Here is a 20,328-nt window from a genome sequence, read left to right as displayed (position 1 = left end):
AATCTCACATGTTCTCCAAATTTCTGTTTCTCGAAAAACTCCGCCTCCTTTCCGTGCAACAACAGATAAAAAAAACAAAAAAAAACAACAACCGTAAACCTGTATATGCCTAACGGAAAGGGTGGGATTTATACTGTGGTATTAGATTAACTGTGTCGGGCTCACCCCCCCCCCCCCCGCGCCCACGGTTTCAAGTGTGACCGTTTCTATTAAACGGGTGGAAAAAATACTAGAAAAAAGATAGCAGTCGTTAAACAGCACTCATACAATAAACAGGAACTCACAATAATTCGTTCTAGGCTTTGAAGCAAAAGAAGAGAAAAACAGAACAGAGAAGATAACTGATCGGAAATGGCATACTATCAGCAACAGCCTTTTTACAACCCCGTAAGTGTTTATTTGAGTTATTTTGTTTCATATTGTTTTATAGGCTACAGTCGATGTATTGCATATTTCCCACTAAAGCGCAACCATATAACCTTCATCTTCGATGGAGTTCGGTGCAAACAAACAAACAAAAAAATTAATTAATGCAGATTGTTTCTACGGCACTTTACTAGTTGGACTACTATTTGGGAGCTTGTGTTTCTGTGTAAGATGAATGTGTTTATATCGGTATGTAAACATTCAAATATAAACATTCAACATCCTTGGGCTTTTCTTTGCCGTCCTTCTCCACAATACACGACACATTTCCATTAAAATATGAAAAATATACTAATATGATTTCTTTGTATACTCTATAAGGAACAGTAGACTACATTCCGTGAGTTCTAATATTACCAATACTTAACAGAAAATCCCTTTTACTGGGTCTATCCAAGGAGGCTTGCAGGACGGCAAAAGTATTATTATCAGTGGACGGGTTTTACCAGGGGCGAACAGGTAAGGCATGCAATAATTTATTTTGAACTGGGCAAGCGGAGCTTCATGACAATCTTTGCTTATCTATGGTCAGCTTCCAGGTGGTAGGGGCAGGAATTATTATCTAGTTATGAGAGTTGCACCATATCAACAGTCAGACTGAAAGTGTCTTAAAACATCTTCTTAAACATTATTGACTGGGTTTTTAAAATGAGAATACTGAAAGCTACTGTCACTTCTCTGATGGCCCAAAATGTCGGGATCGGCGCTTCCGCGACATGCATTTCCAGTCACTTGCGTTGTGCAAGATCAAGTTATTAATGAAAGTGAAAGTTTGTGGTGGGGTTTTTTTTAAGTGAGATTAACACTGTTTGTAGTTACATAAGGCTTATATGAAGAGATTCATGGTTAAATGAGACGAATGGATGGTCTCCCAGACCAAGATTAAACGTACAGTAAGAAACACTTTTAATGATGCATTATCACTGTCATAGCCCAAGATGATGCTCAGTCCATGTCAAACAAATAAGTCCCTAATGTTTAATTTATTCATAGACTTCAGTAATCCGCTATTGCCAAAATATATTCACTTAATGTTTACTGAAATATAATGGTTTTAATCATCTCTAAATAACAAAGTGTAGATGTTGGTCATTCTGAATACTTGGGAAAACCTTTACGGCACGTTTGCCTGACTAATTAAGTAAAGAAGTAAAAAATTTGTAAAACACAATAGATACACCCAAGGAGGAAAACCTTTTTCGACCGCAGAAGTGATAGCCACTGCTTCCACATCCCATAACCTATTTCTTCCCTACCCCATGAACACCAGGTTCCACGTGAATTTCAAGTGTGGTTCAGACATTGCCCTACACTTTAACCCACGTTACGACAATTGGACTGGATACATAGTGACCAACACCAACCAGAACTCTCGATGGGGCACAGAGGAACGCATATGCAAGCCACTCTTCCCCATTGGTCACCAGTTCACCCTGCATTTCCTCGTCAGCCAGGACTCATACAAGGTTTCTTACATATTTTCAGTTTTCTTTTGTGCTCATTATAATGCCAATGTTTCATATAATGCAAGAGACCTCTGCAAGCTTTGCATTGCCACTGTCTTCTAGGCGTAAGTTCTAGCTAGCTAGGTAACTACTATTAGATGTTTTTGTAAACATTTTTTAATATGGTTGGCTACATGTGCTGCTGATTTCTGTATTAGTAATAGCGATTCCAGTCCTACATGGGAAATGAGAGAACCACGGACCATGCTTTTGCTGACAGTGTTTTTCCACGCCACAGAAAACTAACAGCTAACATTACGCTTTCATAGCCCTTGTGCTTTTATCCAACGCAACTTGATGCTAACATACAATACAAATATGCAGAATATAATTTGCAAAGCTTTTAAACACTAATACTATTAAATGAAATTATAAAAATCGATGGTCAAAAAGAATGGAGAACTTTACTTCTGACACTAGTGTGACGCAGTTATAATGTGTAACAGGGACAAATGATAGTGAAATGAAATGAGCCAATCAAAGATATGAATATTTGGAATGGCTCACTCCCTCACCTAAATAGAAAATATAGTTTATTTCTTCATTAACTAGGAAATTGCGCACTAACTACCATCAAACAAACGTTATAATGCCAACCTAGAGACAGCTGTATATTGTCCATACATTATGTTTTGCAGTACGTTGTGGGTATTTGCAGCACATATGGGTGTAGTGAACTATATAGTCAATTTTTCTGTTGACTTCGAAAACAACTACAAAACTGCTGACAAACTATATAACACTATTTCTATAATACGCTATGACCTCAAACATAGTTAAGGCGTTTCTGATGGGGGCGACAGTCCTGCAACTCGACTGTATTGTACTCCTAAAATCTCTCGCCAGCTAACGTTAACGGTAAACTGATCTAGTGGTCAGCCCGATCTGCACACCCGCCTGATGTGGACTGCGCAAATCTTCATGTTCAGTTCCAGACCCGTGCAGTGCCCTAGTATTCCAAACACTAATCACACGATGTGGGTCAAGGGATTACATTGCTGTATTTCCTGTCACGGTTTTTAAATTTGATTTGTTTCTCTAGACAAGTGGGCAACTAGGCAGTTCCAAACCAATCTGTCTATGTAACAATGAGCTATATATATATATATATATATATATTTGTACAAAAACTCATATCTGGTTGATGTTGGTTTACGGATTCATTTCTGAACAGATCACTTCCACATCATTGATAGGTTTTCTGCATAACTTTATCAAATATTAAGAGCACACACATTCACACCTATTATAAGCGAACTCTGTTACTGTTTATTTGCTGCTGTTGGATAAACAACCAGCCAGATGGCTTAACTTGCCAGAAAACTCTGACGAGACATATAAATTATAGGTAAACCTTCGTGTCAACGTCCTGGTGAAGAAACGCTATACAGCACTTTCTGCGCAGTTTTAAGTTGCCTACGAACTGAACGTTATCGCTTCATGGAATCTCCATTGAAATGGCAGAATTTCTTGTGTAGTCTTCTCTGCATTAGTCATGTACGATAAAGTTCATTCCAGTCAGTAGTATATCGGCAGAAACCAGCTTAATTACATAGGCATTTAGTCTGCATTTATTAATGTAAAAGGGCCTCATGGAAGAACCATTGGTTCACATTTATTCGTTTGAGGAATTTACGAGGTCTGGCCTCATTCATCATTTCATCTTAGGCTATTTGGATTTTTATCCAAAGAGTGGTTTTAGATCTTTAGGTCAACTCGTGCACACCTGTTCCTAATGGGTTTGGACTAATGGATCGTATATATTATCTTAAATTAAACAACTTTATTCTCGATTTCAGTCGGGCATCACATCTTCCGACGTAAACATTGGGTCACATGATAGAGAATTTCACTAAGATGCTGGAACCCCCTAGGACATGCACGGGCTGATGTACGTTACGACTCAGTTTCAGCGAAGCAGCTACGAAATATTGGTCTGTGCAGTCCTGACTCTGGTTGTACATGCGTTAAAGTCGATACACTTGAGCCGCAAGTTTTGCACAGTTTTCAAGGAATTTTAAAATCAGGAAGGGAGTTTTGAAACCATTATTTATAAACAAACACCAACATTTATTTATTTATTTATTTATTTATTTATTTATTTATTTATTTATTTATTTATTTTTGCTCAGAAAATGTCTGTACTTTGCATCCCCGGTCATAGGGGGTGTGCTTGTATGTACGCACCTTCAGTTTCTAGATATGTATGTGACCTTACAAATTTACGTGCATAGGTCTGTCATGCAGTGTGCTAGGCGCCACACTAATCTGACATTGTCTTTTCATAGATAAGTGTAAACGGTAACCACATAATGGAATACAGGCATCGTATCCCATTCAGCAACGTAGACGCTATTGCAGTGGATGGGATGGTGGAGATTAATTCCATTGCTTTCCAGAACCCTGCGGTAAGAAAAGCCTACATACTGCACTACTGGTGTTAACACAAAACCAGCTCAGAATGGATTGTATTTACAAAACTCTCACTAACCTCATGACTATACTGTATATTGCTGTTCCTTCTTTGTGTGTGAAACACTGAGAAGATTTACTATAATAGCTATAATCATTATTGTAATAACTGATCTTATTTCTTCTACCTTTACAGCCAAGTTTCCCCCAGCCAGGGTTTCCTGTAAGTATTCACTGCTTATATGCCCAAATAGGGAAGCTATTTTTCAGTTTAATGTTAATAATATTAGTAAGGAGAAATTCTGATTTGGAAAAAAAAACCTTGCATTTGGTTGGTCTGTATAGAAGTAAGCTTGCCTTGTAAAATCAAGTTGTGAAAAGGACATTTCTCCTCATTGAAAAGTGCTTTCTGGCTTGTTTCTGTAGGGTGCTGTGCCTGCCTATTTAGGATTCCAGGTGTGTGTGTGTGTGTGTGTGTGTGTGTGTGTGTGTGTGTGTGTGTGTTAGCAATTTGGGGACTAATACAAAAATGTCTTTAGAATTGTTTGAGCACAAGTTTTGTTAGAGATATTATTTTGAAACCACAAATATTTATTAAATATATAATTACTGTATTGCAAATTTAACTATCTGTTGTTATATTTATAGCCCCAATATGCTATTCCTTCAGGATGTGCTGTAAGTAACCACTTATTTAAGCTTGCAAATGAAAATCACAAAGCTCCTGTGGCCTCATACCATAGTAGAAGATCTATTGTCTGTCTTCCTCCTAGTGTATGGAATCAAAGGCAGTATTCTTCTAAAGTTGAGTGCAGTGGTGGAATTTGTGTGTTATAAATTTCTTCAATGGGTTATTGTAAGAGGGGTTTTCTCTGCTCCATCAAGGACTTTTATATGTATAGGTGACTTATGTTAAACTGGATCGCACTCCTAAGGTGATCACCCACACTGGGAATGGTCCATGATTCCTGTTTTTCACTCTTACACTCAAGTTTTGTTCTGAAACTGTTAGTAGTTAAGGGACCTTTTTTTGGCATTGCTGTCTCACATTTCAAATGACCCAGCTAACCTGGCTAATCGTTCACAGGCACCACCTTCATTTCCTGCTCAGCCTAGCTATGTAAGAATACCGGGAGACTTCACTTGATTATTTAACATTCTGCTTCAAATTCATGGACTTACAATAACCGATAACCACTTGCCTTGTTCACCATCTTTAGAGTGTGCCATACAAAAGTATCATCAGTGGTGGATTACTGCCTGGCAAAAACATTTACATCCAAGGAGTGGTTATGCCTAATGCCCACAGGTCAGCTGTTATACCTTTATCTTTGTGTATTTAAAATCTGTTCATTGAGAGAAATACAGAATCCAAAACTCCAATGCGTGAATGACCCTCACAAATCAAAACACAGTAGTTAAGATGCAGTGTCCTAGGTTCAGTGCTAATTTAACACAAGCATCTGTTATGTCTATGGGAAGTTCAGAGATGGGATTTCACCTGTACTGTCTTTTTTGTAAAGCATTGACCACTGAATCTGTCGATGGTGAAGGGGCAGTGGTAGCTCAGTTGTTAAGGTACTCAACTATTAATCAGAAGGTTTCCAGTTCAAGCCCCACTGTTACCGCTGTTGGGCCCCTGAGCAAGGCCCTTAACCCTCAACTGATCAAATTGTACTCAGTCATAATTGTAAATTTGATTTGGATTAAAGCAACAGCTAAATGCCATAAATGTTGTCTTTTGACAACCTTGTGCTTATGTGTGCACATGCTCCAGCTGAGTTCAAATGAAGAGACACTCACCACAAAGTGCTATTCAGTATCAAACTTTTAACTTGAATAGAAAACCTTAGGCAAATCTTAACCATGCCATTTTATTCTTACCTGCTTAAGTTTGTTTGTTTGTTTGTTTGTTTTAAATGTAGGTAGATGAAGTGGCTGTGCAGAGCCATCTGCTAGTAGGCTACCGTCTGTTATTTGTAATTGTTCAATAGCACCACTGGCTGGCCATCATGTCAGTTGGGCAACTTTTCTAACAATACATTTTATTTGCATATGATCTTTTAGAACACGTTTACAGAATGCTTTAGATTATTAAGATAAGACATAGTATTAAAATAAATAAAGAATCATAAAGGAATAACAAAAAGTAAACAATAAAAGTAATGATGAAGTAAAGCTAAAGTGAAGTTTGACCATAATTATAAGGGCAAGTCTTATTAAATTATGCAACATAAAATAGTGCATTAAATAAGTCATTAAATAAGTGCATTAAATAACATTATGCAACATTAAATAAGATTTTGTAGGTGCAAAGATTGTCAATTGATCTCGTACTTTCAGGTAGAGAAATCCTGAGCTTGGTGCCTTATAACTAAAGGCCATACCTTAGAATCATTATGCTGGCAACAAATAAAAAGGTTTTCCCCCCACAAACTAAAATATTATTACTAAGGCTATTATTACACTTAAAATATCTACAAGATTGCCTGTAAGTGACATGCACTTGTTGTGAAACATGGAGGTGTATGATTTCCACCTATATTTGGCTTCAGGAACATCCTCAGTGTCCAGCAATCTGCCAACACAGAGGGGCTTCACTTTCTTTCCTCCAATAATATACATGATATGCTGGTGTACTAGAACTAAATATACAGTTCACTGCAGTTACCCACCAGGAATCTTCTTCGGATCTATACATAACCAGTGTTATTGGCCCAAATTGTATTTTCTAGTTTTCGCAACTAAACTTTTCTGCAAATAAATCTTACTTGGCTCTTTTTTTTGGTGCTTGTGTCATCAGATTCTCATTTAACCTACGCCACAGAAGTGGAATTGCATTCCACTACAACCCCCGTTTCGATGAGAACTTGGTAGTGCGCAACACACTGGCGATAGACAAGTGGGGATCAGAAGAGCGCTCTGGAGGAATGCCATTCCACAAGGGACAACCCTTCCAGGTGGGTTCCAAAACCCTGGACACGTTGCCAGTCATGTACCTTAGAGACTGTGTTTGTTTTATGGTTTGGCTGTGGAATGAGTTTCCAATTTGCCGACCAAGAAAAAGAGAACAGCCCATTTGATTCACAGATTTTAGGTTAAGAGTAATGAGAGAGCTAGCATCAGCCTGTTGGTCTGTGATATAGTGTACACCTGGTCGTGTTCATGTAATGTTTACAGGTGGTTATCTCCTGCGGCCCGCACCAGTACAGCGTATTTGTCAACGGCATGCAAGTGCACACATACAACCACCGTTTCACCAAGCTGCATGAGACTGACATTCTGGAGATTTCTGGTGACCTGAGCTTGACCTTTGTACAGGCTTGATTTTTTTTTTTTTTTTTTTTGTATTTTGTATTTTGACTGAGTACTTTCTTTACAACCTATACCAGGTCAGTGTTTGTTACTTTTTATTGCTAAATTAGCCAGTTGGTTCATCTTTACTGTGATCTGGTGTACAACAAAAGGAAAACAAATTCAGGCCAGTGTGAATGCTGGTTTCTTGATTCTTTTTTAAAAATATAAATATAATCTTCCTCATAATTCAATTCAATAATTCAAATGTATTTTGTATTTTGATGACCTCCTACCACATTTTAGAACGACAACTTTATTAAGTATAGTATTATAATTACAGTTTTGGTATAACGATTTTATAGCATTTTGTAATTCTGTTTTTTTTTAAAATATTTTATAATCTCGTTAAATACGTTCATTTAGACCTTACCGTTACCAGTACAACAGCGCCATCTAGTGTTCACCATAACTGTGCTAGTCCTGCTGTTTTTCCTTCTCTTGCCTTAAGATGGGGGTAAATGTCTGTTCACAAAGGCAGTATTGGAATTATTCTATAATACTTATTTAGTCTATGCATGGTAAAATATAACTACATTTGTAATACAGTTAATGAATTTTTTAATTATATATTGTCTGCTTCCAAGTATGCTCCTTGAACCAATAAAAATAATCAAATTTCAAATTTGTAATATTTTAATTGTTTTGATTGTAAACAAAACATTAACTTTCTCTACTTTCAGCAACATTGTTAAAAGTTATTAAAGTAATGCAAAATAGAAAATAATGAAAAATTATGGGAAAATAATAAAAGATGCCCATGAAAAGAGAGCGATCACTCTCACACTGTGGAATGTCAAACATGAATAACATTCATACAAAACGTTTTTAAATGCCTTCTTATGTCTTCTTAGGTCTGCATGCTGCTGCTGTTGTTTGTTTTTTATATTAGCCCATCTTAGTTTTTGTTTAAAGGTCTCTGTTATTACATGCCAAAACCCACCCAAACAGTTGACATTCATTTCCCGTTTAAAGTTTAGTCGACGCACTGAGGGTTGAGCTCATAATAAAAGACTGGGTTTGATTTCTCTCTCTCTCTCTCTCTCTCTCTCTCTCTCTCTCTCTCTCTCTCTCTCTCTCTCTCTCTCTCCCCCCCCCCCCCCCTCCCCAGTGGCTATATGTAGCACAATACATTTTTCTGTCCATAATTAAATATTAGCAAATCAAATTGTCAGCTACTGCTATATGCTTATGGTTTACCTTATTCATTCGTTGCCTAATAATTTTAATTTATATGTGTAGAATAAAATAGCTAAATTTGTTTTAAAAAAAGAGAAAAAGTAAAGCATATTTGTATAATTGTCTATCACGAGACATCACGAAACAAAGAAACTATAGTTTGAGTTTGTTAATGGTTTTCTACTTTTTTTCAATGTAAGGAAGTTGAAAGTGAAAAATCTGACTCCTATAGCCTGCTGTGCAGTGGTACAGTCCCTGCAATTGGCATGCTACAGGGCCAATAGGCATTCTGAAAAGAGATCTGGTAACAGATTTATTATAAGATGACATCCTAAACGGCTTCTAAAAACGTCCAAAGTCATAGACAGACGTATTTGAGAGGGGGGGGGGAACCTTCTGCTACCTTTATAAATTCCATGTCTCCGTATTCAGCCCAACGCCAATACTGATGCGCAGGCGCAACGGCAGATTGTAGAGAAGGATTCAAACTTCCGGTGGTGTGTCATGGCGGCGTGGTGGAGTATGCTTGAAGAGAAAAACTGAACCCTGTTCCCTCTCTTTTCCTCCTGTAAAGATTTGGAGTGCTTCGCGCTGTTTCGTGCATTAAACGCAGCCGTTCTGTTGGGCTTTTTGTATTCAAACAGCCAGCGCTGCCGTTGGCACCCGCTTGAGAATGGCGGCTCACAAGCCCGTGGAGTGGGTCCAGGCCGTGATTAACAGATTCGACGAGCAGGTAAGGAATGTCGCTGGCGTGGGGGGGCGGCGGCGGCGTTTGACAGAAGTGGGTGCAAACGACCCCGGCGCCTGCATTGGCCTCCTGCAACCCCAGGACCGCTCGCGTGCAGCGGGGCACATGCATTAGCAGGAGCTGCTGTACAGCTGAAGGCGATAGTTGATCAGCCAGGCTTCGTTAGTCACATGCAAGCGTGTGGATGTCCGAGGATTTCGCCTTTAGCCGTTAACGCCGAGCACCTTAGACGCGGCGGGCGTGCTCAGGAGCACCGCATGCTTGCGTGTGTCCGGCGCGGCTTTGCGCCGTGAGACGCTCTCACGCGGTAGCGGAACGTAAACAAAGGCGGTGACGAGGCCGCGTCCACGCGCGCTGTGTTGACATGACCCGCTACAGTGTCGCGAGAGGCGTTCCGGGGTAGTTTACGTTGAAATTTGAATGTAACGAGGTCATTTCAGCGGTTCCCCGACTATAACGTTTCAGTTCGACTTGGCTACGGTTCTGAAATGTTTTCAAGTCTTGTTTCTTTAAACTGCCACCTCTTTCGTTCGTGTTTTGGGAACTGTCATGGTCGTTCCATACCTCAGCATTGCAGGTATGAAAAGCCTGAACACTTGGGCTAACTTTGACCGGTCTTGAAGAGGGATGCTCGTTTTCTGATTCACCGGTGACTTTCCGTTTTAGGCCGGCTTGTAGTTTACGATCAGGTTTCGTGTCTTCACAAAGGCACCAGCTAGTAGAAACCCCTGGATTTAGTAGCTGTTCGTGACTTTTCAGCGCTTGGTAGCTGTGCTTTAGAGGTTTAGCCTCATAACAGTTTGATGAACGTGTAATGAGGGATTTGGTCGCCATTAAGCCACCTTAGAGCTCTCTAAATCTCAAGACTTTAAACATTTGCTGTGAGACTGCTAAACTCAGTCAAGCCACGCCCCTGCCTCACTTTCTTTTCCAGCTTTGTTTAATTTGTGATGGCATTTTATCTTTTAGGCTTTTCTAGAGTCATAAGAGTCTATTAGAAGATCTGCAAAGAAATGGGCTAGCACACTCTGAAACAAGCCAGTGTCACTGTATGCTAAAGGTAAATGTCTAAATAAAAACTGTAGCTGACGTTTCTCTGTAAGGTCTCCCAGTTTCTGTGGCTTTGTTGCCTTCATACTTGTGATGGTCCTTGCTGGTAGTTATTGCTATGTCAGCAGTGTGAATCCAGAGAGCACCTTGAAACTATGACCTCACAGATGTCAGTGCATGCTCATGGAAAAGTAATCCATCTTCCCAGGGGAAGGCTTGGACCACTGAGGAATGGAAGCGGGGGTGGTTGCTTTCTATTCTTTAAATGTCAAGAAGATCGAGAGACCTGCTCAGTTGTGGCTGAAAACTAGTTATGTTCAGAAAGAACAAGTCTTTAAAGGATTTAATGGAATTTGATGCATTTCTGAATTTTATAAGGCCTGCATGCTTGCTATTGTGTTGTGGGGTATTTATACTTCCTTTTGGTTTAAGCATGTGTTTAAATTGTATATATATTTTTGAATGCACACTTGTGCCAAACATGCCTTGCACAGTGTCTGTTGAATTTACAGGGCTGGCTTGTTGAGTCATGGAAGCCAGAAACTGTTTTTGAATAATTAGCCAGATTTTGCCTTTTCTCTTCTTTGGTTTCATTTTTCAGAGTAATATTGGATGACTGGGCTTGACCAAGGCTGCAGCAAAAAAGTATTTTTAGTCTATGTTGTAAACAGGGCCTCCCCCTGGCCTTCCCCAAGAGCATCTGCTGTTGAACTTTGATAGGACAGAGTCAAACATTGTCCTTGAACGCACTCGTGCACCTCGGTGCTATAAAATAATTAGTTCTTTTTTTCTTATGGTACAATAATACCCATAAACCTCTGGAGCCCCAGAAGTGGTACTGAAATTAATTTGTATCTGATTCAACTTTGTGTGTATGCTTTTGTATGATCCATCTATGTAATATCCATACAGCTGGCATGATTGTACCAGACTCTTCCAAAGTGCACATAAGGGAACTGATTGCTCCGTGACCTTTGTGGAATTTTAAACCATGTCTGGGAAACAAAGTGCTCACTGTCTCTTGGCATCCTGCATTAAAATGGATGTCAACAGGGCCGGGCTCTGTTTGCGTGTGCATGCGCCCACCGGAAGCCTGACTCTTCTCTGGTCTTGGGACTTTCATTTGCAGCCATGTGCTTTTCCCTAGTAGTTGTGGAGCAAAGGGTGAGGGCTTGGTGGTGGTGGTGGTAGTGGTGGGGGGGTGTACTCCTGGGACCCAGCATGTTCAAAAACTCTCCAACCATTTCTACCATTTCTATAGACAAACTCCTGAGACCTCTACTTCCCCAGTCTGCTGTGCAGCACTGCTACAGTATTTGCTAAATAAACCATCTTTTGTTTTTGTTTTGTTTTTTTTAGCTTTATGCCTGCCAATTGTTTAGACTTTTATCTGTTAGCTAGATTAACTTTTGCCACAGCTGTTAGTCCACTAATCCAGTGCAGAATGGTGAGTGGGGCTTAAAGCTGCTTCCGGAGGCTTGGTTCAGGTCAGCACGGTTTAGGATGTCAAAAGGTCTGCTCATTTCACATTGCTGTGCATGTTGTGGAGCGTGCTTGCTCTACAGAGAGTCCACATCAGGGAGTGTTTAGTGGTTAAGAAAGTCGTCCTCTACCAAGCCCTCATGGTTCATTAACACAGCCAGGCCTAATGTGCTTCCTGCACAACCGCTGCACTGGTTTTACAGCAGGTCTGGCTGTGTGCGCATACTCACACCTGTGCGTTTTCTGTGTGTGCATGCTCACGCCTATGCATGCGTGTGTGTGCATGCAAGCAGATGCGCTGGCTCAAAGGTATGCAGCAACGCTCTGGAAGTGGGGGACAGCAGTCTGCATTGCTTTCAGGCATTTGTTTTAGCACATGAGGCATGAAGTGGCTGGGTGGGTCTTGAATAGTCTTCCTGTGTTAAGCACATTTTTGGCATTTAGCTGACACTTTTTATCCAAAAAGACTTGCAGTTATGACTGAGTACAACTTGAGCAACTGAGGGTTAAGGGCCTTGCTCAGGGGTCCAACAGTGGCAGCTTGGCTATGGTGGGGCTTGAACTGGCAACCTTCTAATTACCACTGCTCCTTTCACAATTTCATTCGGTCACATACCTGTGGCCCTACCAATGCCCTGAGTAATTTAAGAACTGATTAATATAGTGTGGACATGACCTTATGGGTGCTCAATAGGCACAAATGTCACCTAGCACTTGCATTATTGTTATAAATCTGACTCTTTTCTGTTTCTCTTCAAGCTTCCCATTAGGACTGGGCACCAGAACACGCACACCAAAGTAAGCACAGAGCACAACAAGGAGTGTCTGATCAACATTTCCAAATATAAGTTTTCCCTCGTCATCAATGGCTTGACCAACATCCTCAAAAATGTTAACAACATGGTAAGTTCCTGTCTGTGCTGAAATGGCTAGTCGTTGACCTTTTTCCCATAGAGAAAGTTCACAGTGTGATATATTGGTGCGTGTTATGTAAAGTTCAGGTTGGTGCAGGTTCACAAAGGAAAAGTTGTGTGGCTTTGAGGGCTCATAATGGCCACTAGAATTAATTAGTTAAACCAGTTGTGTAGTGTGAAATCATAGCAGAGTTTACTTCTTTGAACTTTTATACCTCTGCTGCCTGCCCCCAGCATTTGTCTGAACTCTCTCCCTCTTTTACTGTATCCAAATTTCCCCCTTTCCCAGCGGATATTTGGGGAAGCTGCCGAAAAGAACCTGTACCTCTCCCAGCTCATCATCCTGGACACCCTGGAGAAGTGTTTGGCGGGGGTGAGCACCCAATCATGTTTCAGTGTTGACTAGGTCCATCCAATCACATGCAGAGTTGTAGGTTGCAGATACTAGGGTGTGTTGACTTTTCACCGACTTTCACTGTGTGCTGTAGGTGTTGTCCCCTCGTTCAAATTCTGAGAATACAGGAAGGTTTCTGTATCTGTCTTAAATCTGGGCTTGGCTTTTTGCAATCCTCAGACACAGAGGTCTGCTGATACAATTAAAGCTTGGATTCTGTCTTTGTCCAGGAAGGGGGCTTAGGGCTTGGCTCTGCAGAAAATTACATTTGCAGGTGTTTCCTCAGCTTGGGTTAGCATTTGCTCTGCTTTATGATGGGATTTACAGGGTTTGCCTATAAAGATATTTCACAAGTACAATGTTAAATGTCTGATAGCTGTTCACTGTACTTGACTTGTAATTTTCTTTTATGTCTAGAACATGGTTTTAAGAGAGAATTTCATTAGGACTTTTTGGGTCACTCTAAACGGCTTCTCATGGCATTTTGTCAGTGTTGCATGAATAGTGATTGATCAGTCATAGATTGACCCAACAGATTAAGGTTTGCCTCATTACTGTGTGTCAGCCAGGGCACATTTCCTCTCTCTCACTGCTGGTCTTGGGGCAGTGGGCCCATTTTAATTTTTGGCTATTGCTTACTTCTGGATTATGATATGTTCATCTGCAGATCATGTCTATTTTCGGGCATTTATGAAATTTTAGCCTTTTAACCTTTTACAGTGGTGTAGAAATCTGCATCTAGGATGATTTTGCATCCATCCAATCTAGCGTTTCTGAATGCAGCATTATCGCCAGAATATGCAGTTTCGTGTGTTCACGTCTGTCAGTATGGAATGTGTATGCATGCAAAATTGAAGCTTGCTGTGTGCTCTCATATTGTTCATGGCCATGTAAACGGAGCAGGATTCTGCCACGGGATGTGGTGGTGTAGTTTTTGAGCAGAGAGCGGGCCGTTCCAATGGCATTTTGATGTTTCTACGCGGCTTGGCACTTCCAGGCTACTTCCAGACCAGAGCGCAGCCCGACTGGAGCACTTTCAGGGTGTTTCCGACACCGTTTCATTGGGTTATGTGTTTGGGTCAGTTTTAGGACACCCTATTCGGTGCACACAAGCACAAGATGGTAGTAAACATTTCAGCTCAAGGTTGGACTGAGACTGTGTGTGTGTGTGTGTGTGTGTGTGTGTGTACACTGGAAAATGGCAGAGAGGGTGTCATGGGTCAGCAGAGGATAAGTTTCTCAGTCGACAGTAAGTCACTGTCATGGTCGTTTTTTTTTGTTTCTTTTTTTTTTTTTAAATAGGTACTTCCTTGTCCTGATTTAGCAGCAGGGCGGATGTAAAATGAAACCGTAACTGTTCACACAAGTCCAGGTCACCACAGAATGGCACGAGGTGGATGTGGAAATTCTTTGACCCTGCCACAGAACAGAAGCTGCGCATTCACAGTACAATTCACACTACAAATTTCTTGTTTTCCACAGTAAGGCAATTAGTTTCACGTATCATGTTTAGTTTGGTTTCATGATACTACGGTAGTTTGTGACTGTATCTGAAGCTTTGGTGGTTTTGCACATTCTTTTAATACCAACAAGTGTGAAGAATATAATTTGCGGAGAAAGCAGAAGTAACCTCTTTGCCTCTAAAGGGTTAAGAAGGTAGAAGTTAATAATATAACCCATAATGGGCTAATAAGGGTTGAAGAGTGTTCTGCTTCACGGTCTGTCTGCATCTGTCCTACAGCAAACCAAGGACTGCCTGCGGCTGGATGAGGCCATGCTGGTGAAGCAGTTGCTACCAGAGATCTGCCACTTCTTGCACTCATGTCGGGAGGGCCAGCAGCATGCTGCCCAGCTGAGAAACTCCGCCTCTGCCGTGCTGTTCTCTCTGAGCTGCAACAATTTCAGCGCTGTCTTCAGCCGCATCTCCACCCGGTACTACCCTGCATGCCTGCAGCCTACACCCCTCCTCCAATCAGTTGCCCGTCTGTAGCATACACCTCCATCACCCCCTTTCACATGCCTGTTTGTACAGTGGTGGGAGAGGTCCACGTGCAGAGCGCTCTTGGTTATATCTTGTGTTCACTGACTGTCTATTCAAATGGGTGTGCACTCACATGCATCTGATTTGCCAGCTAAATTCTTGGGCGAAACAACTGAATTTCAAACATGCTAGGCTGAAAACCGAAATGGAAAAACTTCTCTTTCTTGTAATTTTTAACATTCACTTAGCTTTATGCACCATTACTCTCAAACTAGTAATTCAACATTTTCATAAAGCTTTTGTATAGGACTTTAGAAATTTACTTGAAATTTCACACAGCTGCATTACACTCAGAGGAAAGATGGGGACAGATTGCCTGCCCAGTGCTATAAATGTTTGATACCCTTTGTACCGACATAACCACCTGATGAAGACCTGGTTGGATGGAGCGTCATGTTTCACCTGGTGTGTGCAGGCATTTAGTGATTTTCTACTTTAAAGTGAAATGCAGTGTGTGCCGTTCCTCTGACCAGAAAAAGTCACATTTTCATACTTTGTGTTCGAGCTAAAATGGAATGGTAACATTTGTTTCTACCAGTTCAACAGTTTGTCTTTTTGGGCCAAATTTTAATGCTTAATCTTTTTGGCTATTTTCAGCTGAATTATGAAGTAGAAATGACTGTGAATCTCAAATATTTTTGTGTCTTCAAACTTCTGCTCTTTTGCCTGTCCTGTCCCCATAGGTTACAGGAGCTCACAGTGTGCACAGAGGACACAGTAGATGTTCATGACATAGAACTCATTCAATACATCAATGTTGACTGCTCCAAGCTCAAGAGATTACTACAAGGTGCAGCAAACTCAAACATTAGTGTTTTATTCTATTGTTGCATTGCAGAGGATCAGTGCTTGAGTTTTCATACTTTATACCACATGAAGTTTCAGTTTAAATTTTAATTAACACTTGATACCTTGTCTTGCCTCAGGAAAATCACCTAAATCTGTTTATTTCTATGAACATAACATCCCTGTGTCCCTGCAGAAACTGTGCTGAAATTTAAAGCACTGAAGAAGCCAGCTCAGCTTGCCGTTATAAACAGTTTGGAAAAGGTCTGTAAAAATAAATAAATAAATAAATAAAACAGCATAGTCTCTCTATCAAAACAGTAAGGCTGCAAACAGGAGACTGATTTGTCCTTCATATTTTGGTTCCTCAGGCTTTCTGGAACTGGGTGGAGTTCTACCCTGATGAATTTACCATGCTTTACCAGAGACCACAGGCAGACATGGCAGGTGAGTGACATGCACCGAGACGGCAAACGTGTTGGGCGAAGTTCGTCACTGTTTTTGGGCTGCAGCCAGTGTGCTGGGCAGAGGAGTGTAGGCCTTAACAGCTCTCTGTCCCCTGCTGAGTAGACTGTGCGGAGAAGCTGTTCGACCTGGTGGACAGTTTCGCGGAGAGCGCCAAGAGGAAGGCTGCTGCGTGGCCGCTACAAATCATCCTCCTCATCCTCTGCCCTGAGATCACGCAGAGCATCTCCAAAGAGGTGGTAGAGGAGAGCAAGGCCAACAAGGTCAGAGTTCACAGAAGTTCAGTCTTTGTTCTCCGGTCTCTGACGCGCATGTGGTCGGCCGCTCACCCTCTCTTTTATCTCTCTCTTACTCCTTTTTTTTTTGCTTCTGCCCAATGCCCATTAACAGGTTTATAGTGTTTGTAAAACTTTTAATTTCTTCTGACATAGTATCTGCTATTTTTGAGCTGTTATTTCTCATATACACTTGTAGAGCCCTTGTACCAATCCCACCCAAGCATGTTCAGCTACCCATTGGTTCTGTAAAACGAAGAAGCCCCGGTAGACATTGCCTTGTCTGGAAATCCTCACACTCTTTTTTCCAGATAAAAAAAAAAAGAAAAAGAAAAAAGGAAGCTTGAAATCTGAGCCGGTGCTCTCGTTCCAGCGAGGCCCAAATGGGTGTGAATGCGCTGTCTCTTGGCAGAAGCTGTTCCTGGAGAGTCTGCGGAAGGCCTTGGCAGGCCACGGCAGTAGCAAGCAGCTGACAGAGAGTGCAGCCATCGCCTGTGTGAAACTCTGCAAAGCCTCCACCTACATTAACTGGGAGGATCATTCAGTCATCTTCCTCCTTGTGCAGAAAATTGTAATGGACCTCAAAGTAAGAGGGGTGTGTGTGTGTGTGTGTGTGTGTGTGTGTGTGCGCACGCGCGTGCGTGCTCCCCCCCCCCCCTCTCCTCTTAGTAAGCTGTAAATCAATGATGTCAAATTTAACTGGGTTGTGTGCATGTGTGTCTGTGACATCCTCAGGCTCTCCTCTTCAATCCCACAAAGCCGTTCTCGCGGGGTACAGGGTGCCAGAGCGCCGACGTGGACTTGATGATTGACTGTTTCGTGTCCTGCTTCCGTATCTACCCCCACAACAACCAGCAATTCAAGGTCAGCTGCTCACTCTTGGGCCCCTTCTCTGCCCATACCCACACCAGCCTCTGTCAGTGAGGCCCTACACTAACAGTGTGTCTACTGCTGGTCAAGGTGAAGCCTCTGTTCATAAAGTATAAATTCTTTGTCTGGTTAATTCTTGGGTCACTGAAATGCCTATGACACGTGGACATCTCAAAGCTCATTGCCGTTGATTTGGTTGTAAAATTCACCGATCAGCCACTACATTAAAACCACCTGCCTAATATTGTGTACGTCCCCCTCTGCCCTGTTGAGTCATGGACTCCATGAGGTCTCTGCAAATGTTCTGCTGTGTCTGGCATCAAGACTTCAATGGATCCTTTAAATCCTAGAAGTTGTGGTATTTGTTCTACATGGATTGGACTTGTTTTTTCACCGCATCCTAGAGATGCTTGATTGAGATCTGGGGAATTTGGATGCTGTCAACACCTTGAATTCTTTATCATGTTCCTAACACCATTCCTGAACAATTATTTTTGCAGGGTGCATTATCCTGCTGAAATAGGCTGCTATCGTTAGGAAATACTGTTCCTGTGAAGGGGTGTACTTGGTCTGCAACAATGTTTAGGTGGTATGTGCCAAAGTAACATCATGACTGCCAGGACTCCTTTCCCAGCAGAACACAGCCCAGAGCATCACACTGCCTCCACTAGCTTGCCTTCTTCCCACAATGCATCCTGGTGGCAACTCTTACCCAGCTACATGACACGCACATCCACGTGATGTCCAGGGCTGATCAATCGTGTTTTCTCTTACAACTCCTTCCAATGCTCCATGTTCTGATTTTCATGTGCCCATTGTAGGCACTTTTGATGGTGGGCAGGAGTCCGCATGGGCACTCTGACCGGTCTGCAGCTTCACAACTCCATGCACCACAAGCTGCGTTGCAGTCTGTGTTCTGACACCTTTCTCTCATTAATCCTTTGAGCAATTCGTGCAACAGTAACACTTTTGTGGGATCAGACCAGTCAGGCTAGCCTTTGCTCCCCAGTTGCATCACTGAGCCTTGGGGGTCCCTGACCATTTCACCGGTCGTCCTTCCTTGGCCCACTTTTGGTAGGTACTACCACAAGACCTGCTGTTTTGAAGATGCTCTGACCCAGTCATCTATCCATCACAATTTCGACCCTGTTAGAGTTGTTTGGGTTCTTGTTGGCCCATCTTTCCTGCTTTTAACACATCAGCTTCAAGCAAAGACTGTTTAGTTGCCTGCTGTACAATTGTAATGAGAGAAATTGTAATGAGAGAATGTTTCTCACTTCACCTGTTGGTGGTTTTAATGTGGCTTAACGGTGTGTATAGTGTTTGAGTTTTCACTGTGCGATGTTTCAATTGGCAAGTTTTGACTTGTGTTTATTGCAGTCTGTTGTGTAAGAGTCTGTCCTCTTACTCCTCCCAGGTCTGTCTGGCCTCTACATCTCCACCCACCTTCCATTATGTCCTGGTCAACTCTCTGCACAAAATCATCATTAATGTGAGTCTGTATTATAGCAAGGACCAGTAAAAATGTCAAAAACAGACCTTTTGTGACCTTGTAATTCCATTCCAGTATTGACCTTTGTTAACCTTCTGTTGACTCTGGAGTTGTAATTCTGCTGAAGATCTTTGCTGAGCATGCTGCCTTTTTTGGGGGCTGGGGGGTTGGGGGGAAGGAATAGAGCATTTGTTGCAGTATTGCCATGTTGTGTCTGCCTTTGACTTGCAGTCTCACCTGGACTGGTGGCCAAAGATCGACGCCATCTACTGCTACTCTGGGGAACTGCGCGCCATGTTTGCAGAGACCCAGAGCAGGGTAATCCAGAGCTTGAGTGCCCACACCCCCCTGAAGATGACGTCGGTGAGAGACAACTCGTTACCTTCTCACTCACACACACGCATGCTTTTGAAAGCCATACACTGCTCCTGGAGTCGTTGTAGGTGTTCATTATTAAGCCCACTGTGTTTAGAGTGAATGTGCCTCTGTGAGTACGTCACCTGACAAATGCATGTGTGCAACTGTGCTTGCAAAAAGGTCTTACTAAATTGCATAATGGCTATTGGGCACCATAACATGTTGCAAAACAAGCACATGTTTTGCACAAGGAGTCATATTCCTACCCCCATTAGTTATTTGTGCATGTACAATTTAAGTGTCATTAGATGATTGGTTTGTTTTTGGAGGGTTGGGGGGGGGGGGGGGGGTTGTATTTTTTTGACCCACTGTCCTCATGGATTTAAAAAAAAATATATATATATATATTATGGGTTGTTTTTTTTTTCCTCCAGAGTTTGACATTTAAGGACAGGATGACCACTAGTCTGAAGCTTAAAGAGAAGTCTGCAGATCTGGACTCTCGCTCTCACCTGCTGGCCTTGGTCAAACTCATCCATGCTGACCCTAAGCTGATGCTGCATGTGAGCAGCCCCACC

The 20,328-nt window shown here is 41.8% G+C and overlaps 2 protein-coding genes across 13 annotated transcripts in view; both read left to right on the top strand.

Moving 5' to 3' along the window:
* Positions 1-159: 159 nt before the first annotated feature.
* On the top strand, positions 160-8,322 carry LOC113584527 (galectin-9-like). 2 transcript variants are annotated; one of them, XM_027021492.3, is made up of 11 exons: positions 160-387; positions 797-885; positions 1,697-1,892; positions 4,220-4,339; positions 4,540-4,566; positions 4,770-4,799; positions 4,992-5,021; positions 5,431-5,463; positions 5,564-5,652; positions 7,147-7,303; positions 7,524-8,322. In XM_027021492.3, the coding sequence occupies exons 1-11, from the start codon at positions 352-354 to the stop codon at positions 7,668-7,670; spliced, it is 954 nt and encodes a 317-aa protein (XP_026877293.1). In that variant the 5' UTR covers positions 160-351; the 3' UTR covers positions 7,671-8,322. The 2 variants fall into 2 exon arrangements, with proteins under 2 accessions (XP_026877293.1, XP_026877294.1); XM_027021493.3 differs by lacking the exon at positions 4,770-4,799 and having other exon boundaries at positions 161-387.
* Positions 8,323-9,219: 897 nt separating this feature from the next.
* nf1a (neurofibromin 1a) overlaps positions 9,220-20,328 on the top strand; it is a 52,884-nt gene continuing 41,775 nt past the window's right edge. For 3 of the 11 annotated variants that reach the window (XR_004776888.2, XM_035534020.2, XM_081700293.1), the window contains exons 1-13: positions 9,232-9,609; positions 12,916-13,059; positions 13,360-13,443; positions 15,206-15,396; positions 16,189-16,295; positions 16,488-16,555; positions 16,663-16,738; positions 16,862-17,019; positions 17,444-17,617; positions 17,767-17,895; positions 19,319-19,393; positions 19,625-19,756; positions 20,185-20,313. Coding sequence is in view for 9 of the 11 variants with exons in the window: in XM_035534020.2 (XP_035389913.2) it covers positions 9,550-9,609; positions 12,916-13,059; positions 13,360-13,443; positions 15,206-15,396; positions 16,189-16,295; positions 16,488-16,555; positions 16,663-16,738; positions 16,862-17,019; positions 17,444-17,617; positions 17,767-17,895; positions 19,319-19,393; positions 19,625-19,756; positions 20,185-20,313 (1,527 nt within the window). In the remaining 2 variants the exon portion in view is untranslated. Of the gene's footprint in view, positions 9,610-12,915; positions 13,060-13,359; positions 13,444-15,205; positions 15,397-16,188; positions 16,296-16,487; positions 16,556-16,662; positions 16,739-16,861; positions 17,020-17,443; positions 17,618-17,766; positions 17,896-19,318; positions 19,394-19,624; positions 19,757-20,184; positions 20,314-20,328 lie in introns of all 11 variants that reach the window. The other 8 variants (XM_035534022.2, XM_035534023.2, XM_081700295.1 and 5 more) reach the window with 6 other exon arrangements.

Source organism: Electrophorus electricus, chromosome 17 (genome assembly GCF_041902795.1).
Source record: "Electrophorus electricus isolate QZ-2024a chromosome 17, ASM4190279v1, whole genome shotgun sequence".
Taxonomy (NCBI): Eukaryota; Metazoa; Chordata; class Actinopteri; order Gymnotiformes; family Gymnotidae; genus Electrophorus; species Electrophorus electricus.
The sequence above is the reverse complement of the archived record's forward strand: the minus strand, read 5'-3'. Positions and strand labels throughout refer to the sequence as shown.

Excerpts from the sequence above, each read along its gene's own strand:
- LOC113584527 (XM_027021492.3), top strand. The coding sequence starts at position 352 with ATGGCATACTATCAGCAACAGCCTTTTTACAACCCC. Across the intron at positions 1,893-4,219 it reads TCAGCCAGGACTCATACAAG|ATAAGTGTAAACGGTAACCA; the intron begins GTTTCTTACATA and ends GTCTTTTCATAG. Across the intron at positions 7,304-7,523 it reads ACAAGGGACAACCCTTCCAG|GTGGTTATCTCCTGCGGCCC; the intron begins GTGGGTTCCAAA and ends TAATGTTTACAG.